At 41.3% G+C, this 18,107-nt stretch overlaps 1 protein-coding gene across 1 annotated transcript in view; it reads left to right on the top strand.

Annotated features, from left to right (window-relative positions):
- Window positions 1-18,107, top strand: part of PPP3CA (protein phosphatase 3 catalytic subunit alpha) — a 320,751-nt gene that overhangs the window by 203,999 nt on the left and 98,645 nt on the right. Inside the window, exon 3 of the mRNA XM_077815075.1 lies at window positions 8,030-8,154. Coding sequence (XP_077671201.1) covers window positions 8,030-8,154 — 125 coding nt within the window. The remainder of the gene's footprint in view (window positions 1-8,029; window positions 8,155-18,107) is intronic.

Raw genomic sequence — 18,107 nt, 5'->3', positions numbered from 1 at the left:
TTGGGCTCTGTCAATCTGTTTCTTCACTTCAGCAGCTGGGTATTGTAGTTGTAGGAACGCTTGATAGAGATCTTGTAGGTGTTTGTCTCTGTCTGAGGGGTTGGAACAAATGCGGTTGTATCATAGAGCTTGGCTGTAGACAATGGATCATGTGGTGTGGTCTGGATGACAGCTGGAGGCATGTAGGTAAGTATAGCGGTCAGCAGGTTTCCAGTATAGGGTGGTGTTTATGTGACCATCGCTTATGAGCACCGTAGTGTCCAGGAAGTGGATCTCTTGTGTGGACTGGTCCAGGCTGAGGTTCATGGTGGGATGGAAATTGTTGAAATCATGGTGGAATTCCTCAAGGGCTTCTTTTCCATGGGTCCAGATGATGAAGATGTCATCAGTGTAGTGCAAGTAGTGTAGGGGCATTAGGGGACAAGAGCTGAGGAAGCGTTGTTCTAAGTCAGCCATAAAATTGATTGACAGAGCCAGAAGAGTACCCAGAAGTTACCTACTACAGGACAGGCCCAACAAAGAAAATAACAGAATGCCACTAGCCATCACCTTCAGCCCCAAACTAAAACCTTTCCAATGCATCATCAAGGATCTATAACCTATCCTGAAGGACAACCCGTCACTCTCACAGATCTTGGGAGACAGGCCAGTCCTTGCTTACAGACAGCCCCCCAACCTGAAGCAAATACTCCCCAGCAACCACACACCACACAACAGACACACTAACCCAGGAACTTACCCTTGCAACAAACCCCGTTGCTAACTGTGTCCACATATCTATTCAGGGGACACCATCATAGGACCTAATCACGTCAGCCACACTATATCAGGGGCTCATTCACCTGCACATCTACCAATGTGATATATGCCATCAGGTGCCAGCAATGCCCCTCTGCCATGTACATTGGCCAAACTGGACAGTCTCTACGTAAAAGAATAAATGGACACAAATCAGACATCAAGAATTAGAACATTCAAAAACCAGTCGGAGAACACTTCAATCTCTCTGGTCACTCGATTACAGACCTAAAAGTGGCAATTCTTCAACAAAAAAACGTCAAAAACAGACTCCGAGAGACTGCTGAATTCAAATTAATTTGCAAACTGGACACCATTAAATTAGGAATAAAGACTCGGAGTGGATGTGTCATTACACAAAGTAAAACTATTTCCCCATGTTTATTCCCCTCCCCCCTGCTGTTCCTCAGATGTTCTTGTCAACTGCTGGAAATGGCCAACCTTGATTATCACTACAAAAGGTTCCTCTCACGCTCCCCCGCCCCCCCCCCCCCGGCTCTCCTTCTGGTAATAGCTCACCTTTCCTGATCTCTCTTGTTACAGTCTCTATGGTAACACCCATAGTTTCATGTTCTCTGTGTATATAAAATCTCCCCACTGTATTTTCCACTGTATGCATCCGATGAAGTGAGCTGTAGCTCACGAAATCTTATGCTCAAATTTGTTCGTCTCTAAGGTGCCACAAGTCCTCCTTTTCTTTTTGCGGATACAGACTAAAACGGCTGCTACTCTGAAACCTGTCATTATGTTAGATGTAGTGAGTTTGTATCTGGTAACAGCTGTGTTTACAGAATAGTGAGCCCTTTTCCATTTTACATTCCGGGTCACAGGCACATATTTGAAGTATTTGACTATTAATTGAATATTTTTCAGCACTTACTACATTTGAGGGAAAGGGAATCCTGGCAGGTTTTGCCAGAATGTTTTACAGATTTGTAGATCCTCCTTAGATCCCCTGACTGGTTTCAACAGATAGGATCTCCTAACGAGTTAGTAACTACTAATACAGAAACACTCGGAATCTTAAGATAGTGTTTCTTCTGTTGCCAACACAATACTTTGACAATATGACGACTGTCCTTTTTGTTCCTGAATTCAATTCCGCTTTTTGCAACATACTAATTGATTGGCAATTAAGGTGAGTTTGTATGAAAAACATTTTACAGAAACATCATTGATGTCCCACAGGATGTTGAAATGAGTTTTAATCTAGTAGAATTTTTACTGTTTTAAATTGTCATTGCCACAGTGTCAAAAATCTGATACGTACGTACATACACAAAAAGAAAGATAAAAACATATAGTTGATTGCTTCTAATGAAGGGTTTCTGTTTGGAGATTTTATTTTTTGCAATGAGGTTAACTTTTTTTTATAGACAAAAGTAGTAAGCTGCACTTGGAAAGTTCTCTTTCTTCATTCTTTGATTGAAAACCACAAATATAATAAAAAAACTGGAAGTCAATGGAAGCTTTGATGAAGACAGCAGGGGATGGGGCCAGAACTATCAGGGAAAGTTGCTGAGTTGCATGTCTAACAAAACATTGCACTCTCAGCTCACTTCCAGGTTCTCTGTTTGAATTTCATGAACATGCATGTACAATAATAGAGAGTGATCACTGTTTGCTCACTAGAGCCAATAAGCTAATCGCAGCATTTCTTGCTATTAGGCATATTGTGCAGTGGCGTAACTGGCTGTTTAAGGATAGAAAACTAGCTGTAAGGTAACGGACAATAAACTAAACTAACCCTCAGATAGAGAATCCTAATACAAGAACCTTGTCCAGATGTTTAGTCCCCATACACAACTGTAAAGGTAAGTTGATTATTCAGCCTAGAACAATGAGGCCTTGACCCTGTTTGGAGAGCTGGGTGATGCTGTGATATAAGTAAAGAGTTTTAAATAATAACAATAAGAAATATGGTGCTTGTCTTCTCTGTGTGCCTGAAGAATGGCATTCCAGCGCTGGTGAGGAAAAACACCCCTCCCTTACTATACAGACCCCCAACTATGTTGAGTGTAGGTCTCAAACAGAAACGAAGTTGTACCATTTTGATGTGCGCTCACAGCACAAGCACCTAACTTCGACGTGGGAGAGCTTCACTAAGAGCTACATTGTGTTTCTTAAAGGAAAGAGAGTGAGAGAAAATAAGTTATATTCCAGCTATAATCACATTTTGAATAGTGACTGAATAGTGGCTGACACCTGATAGTGGCTCTTTAATGGTAAAAGGGGATTTTTCAAATACGCAAAGGAAAGTTAGGCACCCACTTCTGACTGAAATTGGAGGACCTCAAATGCTATAGTAATGCCTGCAGATGAGAAATTATTACAAGATAGTAACTACCATTCTTTTAAACCTTTTATCTGAATAAAGCACCTCTTAAAGGGAGTTAATTTGTACCTGAGAAAAGAGCTTTGTAAGGCAGGCACTGTGGAGGGGATGCGGAATAATGTTCGCTGCATCATGTCTATTGATCTAATAGTATCAGAGTGTTATCTTGCTAACCCTGTCATGTCCCATAAGAAGGCAATTGTAATACATGGTAGTAGTTGATTAGTGGTTTTGCTGGCTTTCTGAATGGAAAATATTTTTGTGGTGTTTTATTCATTTTTTCTCTATCCTTGCCATATCCACCAATTATAAATGGGTTGGTCTCCTTTGCCAAAATACGATGCCTGACATAGCCCAAAACTAATGGCCACTGATTTCCCTCAGAAATCCTATATGAATAGAATACGTGGCAGCTTTTTCCTTCTACAGCTATACATTTTAGAAATGTAGCTGAGGAACGTCTGAGAAGGAAACAGAGTGAGTTTGTTCCTTATTTTATTAGGCTTTGATATTCCTCCCTCAATTTGGGTGGGGTATTTTCTTTTAAAAGCTATCCAGGGATATGGATATGGACAGGGATATGGAATCTTCAGTCTATTTTACGAGCATCTGCTCAGGTTCATAGATTTTTGCTGTAGACATAAGAATCTGAGACTTGGTCTACACCAGTGGTTTTCAAACTTTTTTTCTGGCAAACCAGTTGAAGAAAATTGTTGATGTCCATAACCCAACGTAGCTGGGGATGAGGGGTTTGGGGTGTGGGAGGGTCTCAGGACTGGGGCAGAGGGTTAGGGTGCAGGGCTGCGGGGTGGGGCTGGGAATAAGGGGTTCAGGGTGTGGGAGGGGGCTCTGGGCTGGGGGTGCAGTCTCTGGGGTGGGACTGGGGATGAGGGGCTTGGGGTGCTGGAGGGGGCTCTGGGTTTGGGGGGGCTGGGGTGCGGGGTTGGGGCACGGGGTTACCTCAGGCAGCTCCCAGTCAGTGGCACAGCAGGGGTGCTTAGGCAGGCTTCCTGCGTGTCCTGGCACTGCGGACCGTGCTGCGCTCCGGAAGTGGCCAGCAGCAAGTCCAGCTCCACTTGGCTCTCGCCTGCAGGCATCGCCCCTCCCCCGATCGTGCAGTGCCATTGCTTGGGGCGGGGGCAGCGCGCAGTACCCCGTGGCCCTCTCGCCTAGGAGCCGGATCTGCTGCTGGCCGCTTCCAGGTCGCAGCACGGTGTCAGAACAGGTAAGGACTAGCCTGCCTTAGCCGAGCAGCACCACCAATGGAACTTTTAATGGCCTGGTCAGTGGTGCTGACCACAGCCGCCGCAACCCAATGCCTTCCATTCCTCAACCCAGTACTGGGTCGCAACCCGCAGTTTGAAAACCACTGGTCTACACTATCCACTTACGTTGGTATCACTACCTCGAAAAATCCACACCCCTGAGCAATGTAGTTACGCCAGCCTAATCCCCAGGGTAGAGAGCGATATATCGATGCGAGGGACTTTCCCATTGACATAGCTACTGCTCCTTGCTTTGCCGACAGAAGATGCTCTCCCATCAGTGAAGGTAGAGTCTTTACTAAGCACTACAGCGGCACAGCTGCACCATTGCAGCACTGTAAGTATAGACAAGCCCTGAGAGGCAGTTAGCAGGGCCTAAGGCAATTCACTTTTATAGCAGAGGAGGGGGTTGGAGGTTCCTCCATTCCCAAAGAATTGCTAGTGCTGTCATTTGGGCTTAGTCTCCCAGCCTCAATCCATTCTATGAGCCTCCCATCTAGTTCTCTTCATGTGCTCCTCTCATAATGGAGTGGGAAAGAATGAGCTGTACGAGTAGCCCCTACTGGTTCCAGATCTCTTCAGATTCTGGATCCCTCTTGACAGTGGAAGCAGGTGGCAGATGCCAATAGGTGCTACTAATTGTCCTTATCATCCCCCCATCAGATCTGACCCTCTATTCCATATTCCTACAACCAGGAAAGGAGACCACCTATGAGAAAAAGGGGGAGCAAGGGAGAGGTAAAAATAGCAAGTAAACATTTCTTTCCCCCAAATGAAAATCAGAAATAATTATGTTTATTGTCCAAGAGTCTCCAAAACTTGAAAAGTATAACTGAGGGGTGAAGGGTAGGTGAACAGCACCCCAAAAATAACCTATCAAATCAGTTATGTTTTTTCACAGTTCCTCTGAAATTCCTATTCCATTCTCCAGTTCCAAACCTTAACATCCAACCAAAAACTAGGACACAAATAGGATGCTGACAGGATATTTTAAAAGTATATATTAAAACCATGAAAATGAAAAGTTCTTCAGCCCTCGTTATGATAGTCCATATAAAATACAGATCTGATTAACTATATGTAAAATGTTGACCTTATTACTGAAATTTTGGGACATGGGCTTAATATTTGATCATAACTCATCTGTTGTCATCTGTTCTTAAGCCACATCTTTCCAGTTTCTGCAGACAGGATTCCCTGCTAGTTTTATGCTTATAATTCAGAGCTTGTTCCTGTTATTTAGGAGTAAACTGTTACTTTAATTTTTTTTCCTTTTGGTTTTCAAGCGTCTTTTCTGAAAGCAGTTTCTGGATAGACACTTTCTGAAGCCAATCATGAATAAGATGAGAATTGGATCCTGTGTTTGTAAATTAACAGGAATTTTCATCACCTACTTAATAATAATAATAATAATAGACTTGAATGGACAGGGTTCTGAAAATTTTATTTTTTCTCCATCCTGTTTATAGTTGTACTCTCTTCTTCATTTCCACCTATAACAAATTGATGGAAATAGAAAGATTTCTTTCTAAGCAAGTCTTACTTATGAATTTCTCTGAAATGACCCCTTCACCATTGCAAACACATACATATAGACACACCCCTGTTAACATGAAGGAGCTTTTGCCTTTTCCTGTAGTCATGATAAACCTAAGTTAAGTACATTCAGAATCTCTCAACCATGTTACATTTCAGATTTACATGCATTTTTAATTGTTAGAATTGTACTGCTTTATAATACTAAAAAGTTTCTCAGTCTGAATTGAAGAGGGCAGATGTTCTGGCTCACTGTTCTTCTCTGCTCACTATATGTACACAGAGGAACAGAGCCCATTTAAAGTAGTTTGCAAGCTAAACCAATTACATAAATAAAGTTGATCCAGAATTTTCCTTCATTGCAGATAATGACAGCTTCATATCTTAAAAAAATGACTTCACAAAGACAGCTTTTCCATCATGTTGTGTGAGGATTTAAATTTAAACTTTATTTTTGCATTGTTATAGAATGATAGTTATTATCCTTTGCAGGAAATCACTTTCAGATGAAGGTGTCTTAAGTAACACTTGAAGATTCCCATCTCAAAATTCATGAAAATAAAATGTCACCTGGAAAGAAAAGATTACACAATGTAATACAAAACTGAGCACTAGTCTTTCTGTAGTTACGCTATTTGATGGAAGAAACTTATTTTTTTATAAGGCTGTAGTTATGCAGTCTTTACTTCATGGTGTACAGCAATGCACAGCAAAGGATAAAAGAGAGCATAGAAGCTGATCCTGCAGTTCTAACTCATAAGTGGTACCTCTAACTTCACATTGGTACTCATGAGAGTAAGGTATGCATGATCACCACCTTTGCTATATTTTGTTATTTGCTCTACTTAGAGTTGCCAACTTTGTAATTGCACTAACCCAAACATCCTTGCCCTGTCTCTACCCCACCGCTTCCCCATGGACCTGCCCTGCCCCGCCCCTTCTGAGGCCCTGCCCCCACTCACTCCATCTCTCCTCTGTCTGTTGCTCGCTCTCCCTCACCCTCATTCACTGTCACCGGGCTGGGGAAGAGTGTTCGAGTGCAGGAGGGGGTGAGAGCTTTGGCTGGAGCTGTCCTAAACCAGCTTACATACTGTACTTTGAAAAAGAGAGTCTGGTTTCTTGTAACTAAAAGTAAAGAATATGTGACACTATACTGTGACGAGACAATGAGATATTATTGATGTTTGTATTGTTGTGCGGTTGTTAATTTGGTGGAACTTCATTACAGTTTTGTAGTACTGAGTCTGTGTGGAGAAATGATTACAGCTTCTTCACAGCATGAAATAATTTTGAGGCATGATTTTAATAGGAAAGTAAGACCTTTATGCAGAAATTGATGCAAAAGCTTATGTGAATTTATTGCTTGTAAAGCAAAAAGTGTGCCCAATTATTTGGAAGCATGCACTGAGAGAAGTAGTACATTTTTTTCTGTCATGTTTCTTCCTATTTTGACTCTGTAAGAAGTGAGAGACTTTTGTGTGAATAAACCAATCAGTTATGTTGCACTACCTTGTTTGTTGACCTTCCATGCATGCCGCAAGGTCTGCTGATATTTACATGGATTTGGGGACAGGGCAGGTAGGCATAGTGATGATTGGAGGAGGGAACGAGACTGTTTGAAGGGACTAATTTGTTTAGTGTGTTTTCTTATTCTGGATATTTTTGATGGGTCCTTTAATTATCAATATTTTATGCTTTGCACAAAGTGGCCATAGCAAGGGATGGGCATTTAAAAAAATAAAATATGCATAAATATATTTTAATAATCTCAAGTCATTTGTAAAACTCCAGTCTAAAAGCATTATTTAATCATGTGGTAACCTTTTGTACAATATATGTAGATGCATGCGAAAGTGAAAAATGGTGATGTTTTTACTCAGGAATTGTCATCAATTTCTGCTGACTGGCAGCCCACCCTCACCAATCATGTCAATGTAGATATAAATCGTAAGTTGGCACACAGAAAATAGCTGGTGAACAATAGAATGTAATACAGCATTTTTATTATGAAGGTAAACACTTTAAAATTGTGTGTGCTTAACCTGGTAAAATGAATTGAACTGATGATGTAACAAACTATTTTAATTTCTCCTAGTTTGTGGCGACATCCATGGACAATTCTTCGATTTGATGAAGCTGTTTGAAGTAGGAGGTTCTCCTGCCAACACACGGTACCTCTTCTTGGGGGACTATGTGGACAGAGGATACTTCAGTATTGAAGTAAGTTTGCTACTTCTCTTTTTGAATACAAGGCTACTTGCAGTGTGATTTTAATAATCTGACAAATGCATGGCTGCTTGAGAGCTTAATAGATATCACTATGAATGGCAAGCATGGGGACAGAATTTGTTTCACATAAAATGTCATTGTGCTAGGGTGGAATGTTTTTTTCATAAAAAGTCTTCTATTAGTTTAAAAATACATTTTAAAATAAAACAATTTAAAATTGAAATTATAACCATCTATGTTAAGGCCTATATTTACCATAATATATTAAAACAATGTAAATGGAATTTTAAAAAAAATAAGTAATTGTGTGCTGCTGAAGTTTTAAAGAAAATCAAATTACTGAACTGGTGGAAGTCACTGGTTAAACACCTTAAACAGAATTAATTGAAGCACTAATCCAGCATTTGACAGCAGTAGTCTTTTCTACAGGTGCAGAGGGAATTTTTCTTCATTTGTTTATTCAGCTAAATTAGTTCAATGACTAGTTCATTCAATGTTTAAGAAACTGATTGGGAGCTAAAAAAGCAGGAATGCTTGTTTTTCTGTTCAACTCTGTGAACAAACACCAGGTGTGAGGGGATGAGTTCTGCCAGTTTTAAAGTCTTGAAAGACACAGTGACCAGAAATAACCAGTTCAATCACCAACTACTGATTATTATTGTTGTTATTTATTTATTTACTTGTATTATTGTAGTGCCTAGGAGCGTTGGTCATGGCCAGGATATAATGTTTTTTAATCATTTAGTTTTAAATATAAAATATGTTTTGAAAAAATATTTTATCTTATATATCCAGCACATTTTAAGGTAGTTTATTTAACTAATAAAACACATTGTGCTAGGTTGTGCACAAACATAGAATAAGAGATAAACCATATCCTGAAAAGCTGATGATCCAAATAGACAGGATACTAAGGGATTGGCAGAGATATAACAAACAGAGTGATGGTTTGCAAATGTTATGTTAGTTCCATGATTTATTTTAACGTTTAATGGTTTATTTCAGGGGCGGGCAAACTTTTTGGCCTGAGGGCCACTTCAGGTTTCTGAAATTGTATGGAGGGCCAGTTAGGGAAGGCTGTGCCTCTCCAAACAGCCAGGCATGGCCCGGATGCCGCCCCCATCCAACCCCCCTGCTTCTCGCCTCCTGATGGCCCCCCTGGGACTCCTGTCCCATTCAAGCCCCACCCCGTTCCCTGTCCCCTGATGGCCCCACTGGGACTCCTGCCCCATCCATCCCTCCCTGTCCCCTCGCCGCCCCATCCAACCCCTCCTCTCATTCCTAACTCCCCCACCCCCCAGGACCTCTGCCCCCATTCAACCCCCCTGTTCGCCCTCTGACCGCCCCGATCCCTATCAACACCCCCACCCCCTGACCACCACCCTGAACTCCCCTGTCCCCTTACCGCGCTATCTGGAGCACCGGTGGCTGGCGACGCTACAGCCGCGATGCCCTGAGCACCAGGACAGGCAGCCTTGCTGCCCGGCTGGAGCCAGCCACGCCACCGTGCAGCACAGAGCACCGGGTCAGGCCGTGGCTCTGTAGCTGCGCTGCCCAGCAAGAGCTCGCAGCCCCGCCGCCCAGAGCATTGCACCAGTGGCGCAGTGAGCTGAGGCTGCGGGGGAGAGGGAACAGCAGGGGAGGGGGCTGGGAGCTAGCCTTCCGGGCCAGGAATTCAGGGGCCAGGCAAGAGGGTCCCGTGGGCCAGATGTGGCCTGCAGGCTGTAGTTTGCCCACCTCTGGGTTTTTTTTGTTTGTTTGTTTTGGTTTTTGGTTTTTAAATTCCATGGGTGGGGTTTGGTAAAGCAGGGTGCGTGCATGGTGGGAATTAGCTAAATGGAAAGACAAAGGAAGGGAAGGGAAGGGAGGACTGGGAGGCATTGGAGTTAGGCAATCAGCACAGGGGAGAGAAAGTTATGACCAAATTTTGGAGAGAGCTGAACTACAAGCCTTTTAATGGGCAGCCTAGAGCACTAATCCTGCAATTGTTCCCATGCAGGAGAACCCTTGCACCCCAATAGAGCACCATTGAAGACAATGGGACCTTGTGCAGATACAAGGGTCCATCCTCCTGCACCCAGTTGTAGGATGAGGATGTGCTATTAGACAAGTCAGCAGAGTGATTATTTTTTCAAATTGGGAAATGCTTATCTGAATCTAAAATGGCTAAATTTAATCTAATCCAAATTCAGATCAGATGTAGTCACAATGAAATAACTGGTTATTCAAAATGTAACTTTGGACATATGAATCAGATCCCCATTTGCCAAAAGTTCAAACCCCTATCATTTGAATTAAAGGAGACTCTCTGTTATCTGTTATTACTAGCAGTATAGGCTCTATGATGCACAGTTCAGCAGTTCTGATTCCAGTGGTTAGAAGGGAGCAGTACATGCATAAACACTGGCCAGTTCATTATAATATGATTACATAGAAGCCTTGTGTTCCATTTCACCCACCCAATGCACAGCACTATTTCACATGTTTTCAGTAAGTAGTCCCTGCAACAATAGGCTGTTATCGTCTAACATATTGGAAGTATGCTGTCACAAAGAGCTAAAGCATTTGCAGAGAATGTATGCAAAGCTGGCTCGTATATTTGCTCACCAGTTTACATATTTATTGTATGATTTATTTGAGGGGGCTCCTTTTTTGATTCTGTAAAAATAGTTCGCATTATTAGTCCATCTTAAAATTCATTTTAGTAACAAAATCCTTCAATCATGGGGCATTTTGTAAATAAAAATGTATTATCCAAAACGTAATACCATAATATTTTAAACAACGCTAATTTTTAGACCATCTACCGTAAAAACCACTTCTTTATTGCATACACCATCAATATAAGCAGTCTATCACCTTGAATCATGTTTGATTAGTTAAGATATCCTAGTCACTTGGGCTGAGCCTAAACTCATTACTGTTTGGTCGCTGAACATTTTATTTACAGTTGCCTGCAATTTTACCTGTAACAATTAGAATAAATGTATTTGCCTTAAATTTCAACTGCTTACAACTGAGTGACAAAACCAGAAACCCCACAAGGTTCAAGAGAAGAATGATTCTTAAATACAATATGAAAGAGATGATTAAGAAAACTTCTGACTTAACTAAACAGCCAATCAGCGAATGTCCTTTTTGTAAAATCCTATTCTACATTGTAAAAAGAAAAGGAGTACTTGTGGCACCTTAGAGACTAACCAATTTATTTGAGCATGAGCTTTCGTGAGCTCACGAAAGCTCATGCTCAAATAAATTGGTTAGTCTCTAAGGTGCCACAAGTACTCCTTTTCTTTTTGTGAATACAGACTAACATGGCTGTTACTCTGAAACCTATTCTACATTGGGTTTCCATCCCAATGTACCATTTATACACCCAAATAGGATGCTACCATGAACACATAGAAAATATGTGAACTGACACTTACATTGTTCAGAAATTACTCGTTTCATCCTTAAAAAGGTAAGGCAAAATCTGGATTCACTCTATTTTTATGGCTTAAAAATATAATACATTTTTTCTGGTCACCTGACTGACTCCCCCCCTCCCCCCATCACTTTTATTAGGGACCAACTTTTGTTTTAAAGTCACATTCCTGAATCACAAGCATCTTTTGATTCAGGGCTGTTCAGTCAAGAGTAAACACTGCAGATTCTCCGCTCTCCCCTTTCAGTAAATTGCTGACAAGGAAGGGAAGTTGGTTCACAGGAATAACGTCGTATTGGGAGACCTTGAGGTGGGGAGCTGGACTTGCTAGTAGAAATATGATCCTGGACAAAAATGAAGAAGGAACAGACTCTGGCCACTTTGTCATTCTGCAAGACCATCCTCTTTTTGAGAGAGTTTTTCTAGCCTAACCAGAATGGCATTTCCCCTTTGCTTCCCTACAACAAGAGAAGAGCCAAAGATACTGTCAAATCTACTAGCTACCTCACTTTGCTGCTCTAGTAATATGGAAGGCATTCAGATACTATGGTGAAAGGTGCCAGAACAACATTCTAAGGCAAACAGAACGGAAAGTCAACAAGGAAAAGAAGTAACCTGGTTTATGCTGCTTTGGCCTACCATCAGATTTATGTTAAGCAGTGCTGAATTAGGTTAATACTTGGGTAGGAGCCCTATGGTAAAATACAAGTCTTGCCAGAAGTGACTTTGGTGATTCAGTAGATAGCAGTCTTCACTCTGAATCTGTGCTGATCAACTTCACGACAAAAAACAGTGTGGAGTGTCGTGTCTGATCTTGTAGACACCAAATTAACCAGTCTAGATAGCTAGAATTTCAACAGTATCTAGTGCTCATATAGATAGGATGGAAGCAGAAAGAAAGGTCTAAGACTAATGAACTGCAGCATGCAGGACCCATTTTCCAGAGACAGCATCAACAGTAACTAATATAGCAAATTTTAGAAAGATATGAAAAACTGAAGTATGTAAGCAAGCTCTGGTTGCCTTACACCATTCGAGATGAGCATCAGCTCTCTTATCTCAAGAGGATTGTTTTCAGGGAATAAGCTTTAATAGAAGGTGGAGCCTATCTAATGTGACGTAGGTCACATGGTCACAGATCCAGTTAAGTAATGAAGACTGAAACTGCATCTGCTGTGGCAAATTTAGGACCTATCATTCACCACAGGTGCCTGCCAGTGCAACTGTGAGCAGGCTTAGATGACATGATGGTAAAAATGCCTGAGCCTGTAAGTGCTACAGATCATTGCTGAGCCCTCCCCACCCACACCAAACCCTCCCCGCCTTTTATTTTGGACAGTGCAGATCAGGGGCTGTTAAGCCTTCTTACAGCTTCCAAATAGAATAAAAAGGTGGGCCAACAAACTAATGAAATACAAATAAAACATGCCACTTTCTGCCTTCCACTGCACAACATCACACAGCAGTTTGAAACCAACACAATGCAGTTCAGACCTGGCTGTGTTTCTGTGGTGGGCGAAATTGTCCCTATCTGTAGGCTGCCAGGCATTTAGAATCCTTCTGGATGAAAGGTGCTATATGAATGTAAGTCATTATCATTACGAACAGAATTGGAAATTGCATAGGGTAGGTGGAAGGAATTTGAAAATGCAAAGGGAAGCGATTAAAGCACATTGCTTTAAATGTGAGAATGTAGAATAAATAAAAATAGACATTTTGTGTTGATTAAAATATAGTTAATGCTTCTTAGCACAATAAAGTCTCTCGGCATATTATAGACTGTAAGGCCAGAAGAGACTATCCTGATCATCTGTTCTGACCCGCTACACATTGCAGGGCTCACCCACCCACTCCTGTAGTAGGACCAATACACTGTGGCTGAGTTACTGAAGTCCTCAAATCATGATTTAAAGACTTCAAGTTACAGAGTATCCACCATTTACTCTAGTTCAAACCAGCAAATGACCTGTGCCCCATGCTTCAGAGGATGGCAGAGACTCTGTTGTTGTTGTTTTTTACCTATCTGACTTGGGAGCAAATTCCTCCCTGACCCAAAATATGGTGATCAATTAGATCCTGAGCATGTGGGCTAGACGCACCAACCAGACACCTGAGAGAGAATTTTCTGTAGTAACTCAGAGCCCTCCCCCTCTATGTCCCATCCCCCAGGTATTTGCTCATAGCAGTCATGGACAGGCCTTGGGCTATTGTAGGCAATTTCATCATACCATCCCCTCCATAAGCTTATCAAGCTCAGTCTTAAAGCAGCTTAGGTTTTTTGACCCCAATACTCCTCTTGGAAGCCTGTTCCAGAACGTCACTCCTCCGATGGTTAGAAACCCTCATGTAATTTCAAGCCTAAACTTCTTGTCCAGTTTATATCCATTTGTTCTTTTGCCAACATTGGCCCTTAACTTAAATAACTCCTTTCCCTCCCTGGTGTTTGTCCCTCTGATTTAATCATAGGAAGCACTCAATCTTCCCTCCTCCTCCATTTTGTGAGGCTAAACAAACCAAGCTCCTTAAGTTTCCCCTCATAACGTAGGATCTCCATTTTTCTCATCATCCGAGGAGGCCTCCTCTGAACTTGGTTCAGGTTGAATTCTTTTTTCTCACACATGGGAGACCAGGGTTGTGCACAGTATTCCAGATAAGGTCTCACCGGTGCCTTTATAATGGTAGTAACACTTCCCTATCTGTTCTGGAAATACTTACCTAATGCATTTTAGGATTGGATTAGCCTTTTTAATGGCCACATCACATTGATGGCTCAAAATCGTCTTGTGATCAACCAGTACAGTGAGTTTTTTCTCCTCCTCTGTCACTTCCAACTGGTTACCTGGGTTTATAGCAAAAAGTCTTGTTGTTAATCCTTAAGTGCATGACTTTGCACTTTTGAATTTTATCCCATTTCTATTACTCCAGTTTTCAAGGTTGTTCAAATCTTCTTGTATGATATGCCAGTCCTCCTCCATGTTGGCCATACCTCCCAACATGTGTCATCCACAAGTCTTGTTTCTTGTTTCTTGACTTTAGCAAAGCTTTTGACACGGTCTCCCACAGTATTCTTGTCAGCAAGTTAAGGAAGTATGGGCTGGATGAATGCACTATAGGGTGGGTAGAAAGCTGGCTAGATTGTCGGGCTCAACGGGTAGTGATCAATGGCTCCATGTCTAGTTGGCAGCCGGTGTCAAGTGGAGTGCCCCAGAGGTCGGTCCTGGGGCCGGTTTTGTTCAATATCTTCATAAATGATCTGGAGGATGGTGTGGATTGCACTCTCAGCAAATTTGCGGACGATACTAAACTGGGAGGAGTGGTAGATACGCTGGAGGGGAGGGATAGGATACAGAAGGACCTAGACAAATTGGAGGATTGGGCCAAAAGAAATCTGATGAGGTTCAATAAGGATAAGTGCAGGGTCCTGCACTTAGGACGGAAGAATCCAATGCACCGCTACAGACTAGGGACCGAATGGCTAGGCAGCAGTTCTGCGGAAAAGGACCTAGGGGTGACAGTGGACGAGAAGCTGGATATGAGTCAGCAGTGTGCCCTTGTTGCCAAGAAGGCCAATGGCATTTTGGGATGTATAAGTAGGGGCATAGCGAGCAGATCGAGGGACGTGATCATCCCCCTCTATTCGACATTGGTGAGGCCTCATCTGGAGTACTGTGTCCAGTTTTGGGCCCCACACTACAAGAAGGATGTGGATAAATTGGAGAGAGTCCAGCGAAGGGCAACAAAAATGATTAGGGGTCTAGAACACATGACTTATGAGGAGAGGCTGAGGGAGCTGGGATTGTTTAGCCTGCAGAAGAGAAGAATGAGGGGGGATTTGATAGCTGCTTTCAACTACCTGAAAGGGGGTTCCAAAGAGGATGGCTCTAGACTGTTCTCAATGGTAGCAGATGACAGAACGAGGAGTAATGGCCTCAAGTTGCAGTGGGGGAGGTTTAGATTGGATATTAGGAAAAACTTTTTCACTAAGAGGGTGGTGAAACACTGGAATGCGTTGCCTAGGGAGGTGGTGGAATCTCCTTCCTTGGAAGTTTTTAAGGTCAGGCTTGACAAAGCCCTGGCTGGGATGATTTAACTGGGAATTGGTCCTGCTTCGAGCAGGGGGTTGGACTAGATGACCTTCAGGGGTCCCTTCCAACCCTGATATTCTATGATTCTATGATTCTTATTAGAACACTCCCTGTTTTTTATTTATTTATTTATTTATTTTGTTCCAAGGTCATTAATGAAAATGCTAAATAAAATCCATCCCAAAACCAATCCTTAAGGAACTCCACTAGTAACCTCCTTCCAGCCTGACAGTTTGCCTTTCAGCATGACCTTTTATAATCTCCCCTTTAAACCAGTTCCTTACCCACCATTCAATTCTCATATTAATCCCCATCTTCTCCAGTTTAACTAATAATTGCCCATGTGGAACTGTACCAAATACTTTACTGAAATCCAGGTAGATAAGATCTAGAAAATCAGTTATCTTCTCAAAGAAAGAGATCAGGTTAGTCTGGCATGATCTACCTTTCATGAAACCATGTTGTTTTCTGTCCCAATTAGTCTTTACTTCTATGTCCTTAATTACTCTCACTTTCAACATTTGTTCTAACACCTTTCATACAACTGAGGTCAGACTTTTTTTCCCCATTCTTAAATATAGGTGCAATTCTCCAGTTATAGGATATGACCACTGAGTTTATGGATTCATTAAAAATCCTTCCTATTGCTTGGAATTTCATGTACCAAGTCCTTTAATATTTTTGGATGGAGATTATCTGGGCCCTCCAACTTGCTCCCATTAAGCTGCTTGAGTTTGGCATCCACCTTGGATAAATATTAATAAACAATTAAAATTTGTTTTACTGTCCAGCTATTGCTCTCTCTCTCTCTGTATCTTCTTTAGATATGCTTTTTTCAATCTAAATTTTCCTGCTACCTTCTCCATTTGCAATGTTTTCAGAGGAAATGGTTATTTTGAAGTGAAGGGAATTTGCAGGGATGAGAGAATGAGTTAAAAACTAACCTAGGAGAGGCAAATGCCAAGAGATAAGAGTTATGGTATAGGTGTGAAATAGTTGCTGCTTCCTACAATAATAATAATTAACAACAACAACTACTATTTATTAATCTTCTATTTCAGTAGAACCTAAAGGATTCAACCAAATTAGGGCCTCATTATGCTAGGTACTGTAAAGATGTATATTAAATTATGAGTCCCCACCCCACAGAGTTTACAGCCTAGAGACCCCAATCTTCCAAAGATGTACGCACATGCTTAACTTTAGGCATGTTGGTATTTCTTTTGATGTTAGTGAGACTGTTCACATGTGCAAAATTAAGCACAGTTAAGATTTTGCAGGATCAAGGCCTAAAAGACAAGTTATCATAGGCAGATGAAACAAACAAGCATGTTTACTTTCTGGATAGAATGATACAAGGCATAGCCTCTTAGACTGACTGAGACTTTCTCCACCACTTATCTTTTCTTTTCCCTCAGTTGCTCCTCTGTGCTGCTTTACGTAGAATAACAATCTTTTGCAAAGTAGAACATCTGATTAGGTAAACTCATTTCCTAGGCTCTTATCTACTCATAATGTTTCAGGATTTTAACGGTGGACTATGGAACTCTCAATTTGCCCTTTCAAGCAAAGTCAGTCCAGTTATGAATAAAACCGACTCAAATAAATAACACAGGCCAGTATTTTTAAATCCAAAATATAGTGGTGACATGAGTGACTCTGCAGCCAGGTAATAGGTCAAAAGTTTTGATATGGATCTGAAAACTCTTAATTCTCTTAAATCATCCAGAAGGTCAAACCTCTAGTAGCCTATGCCATATCATATATGTATATGATGCTTTTCACCAAACTCTTAAAAAACCCTGACAACTACAATGTACAAAACATTCAATGCAGTAATATTGTGTACTTATTTAAATAAGATTTTATAATTGCCCATCCGTGCCCTCACTCAGAAATATATAGAGGCTTAAATCTTTCATCAAATTTCATTAGAGAAATTTTAAGCATTTTTGACATGTTTGGCAAAACAGTTCAGACCAAATAAGAATGGTCTTAAACTTCAAAACAAACAAAATATGAATATTTGAGGTTCATAAATTTACATACTTCTGCTTTTGCTGGTATATCATCTGGAAACACAATCCCTGAAATTGCAGAAGAAACTGGCCCTTGGTATTTCCAGCATGAACCAAGTAGTTTTGGAAATCTTGGAGAAGAGTCTGATCTTCAGAAATTTCCACGCTGACTTCCAGACCAAAATTTGGTTTAGAGAAGCATCTGAAATTTTAAATCCTTATGTGAACTCAGCCTATTAAAAATTATTTATCAATAGCTTCCAAAAAATTAGTTGCATACAAGTAAATACTGTTGTCAAGTACATTCTGGGTGAATAAGTTTGTTACTGAATGCTGAAAAGGATTATTTTATTATCTCCCAAATCCCCCCCTTACCCGCTTCCCAGTGCCGTGGAGGTGGCGGGGCAGTAAGTG

Source organism: Eretmochelys imbricata, chromosome 4 (genome assembly GCF_965152235.1).
Source record: "Eretmochelys imbricata isolate rEreImb1 chromosome 4, rEreImb1.hap1, whole genome shotgun sequence".
NCBI classification, from domain to species: Eukaryota; Metazoa; Chordata; order Testudines; family Cheloniidae; genus Eretmochelys; species Eretmochelys imbricata.
The sequence above is the reverse complement of the archived record's forward strand: the minus strand, read 5'-3'. Positions and strand labels throughout refer to the sequence as shown.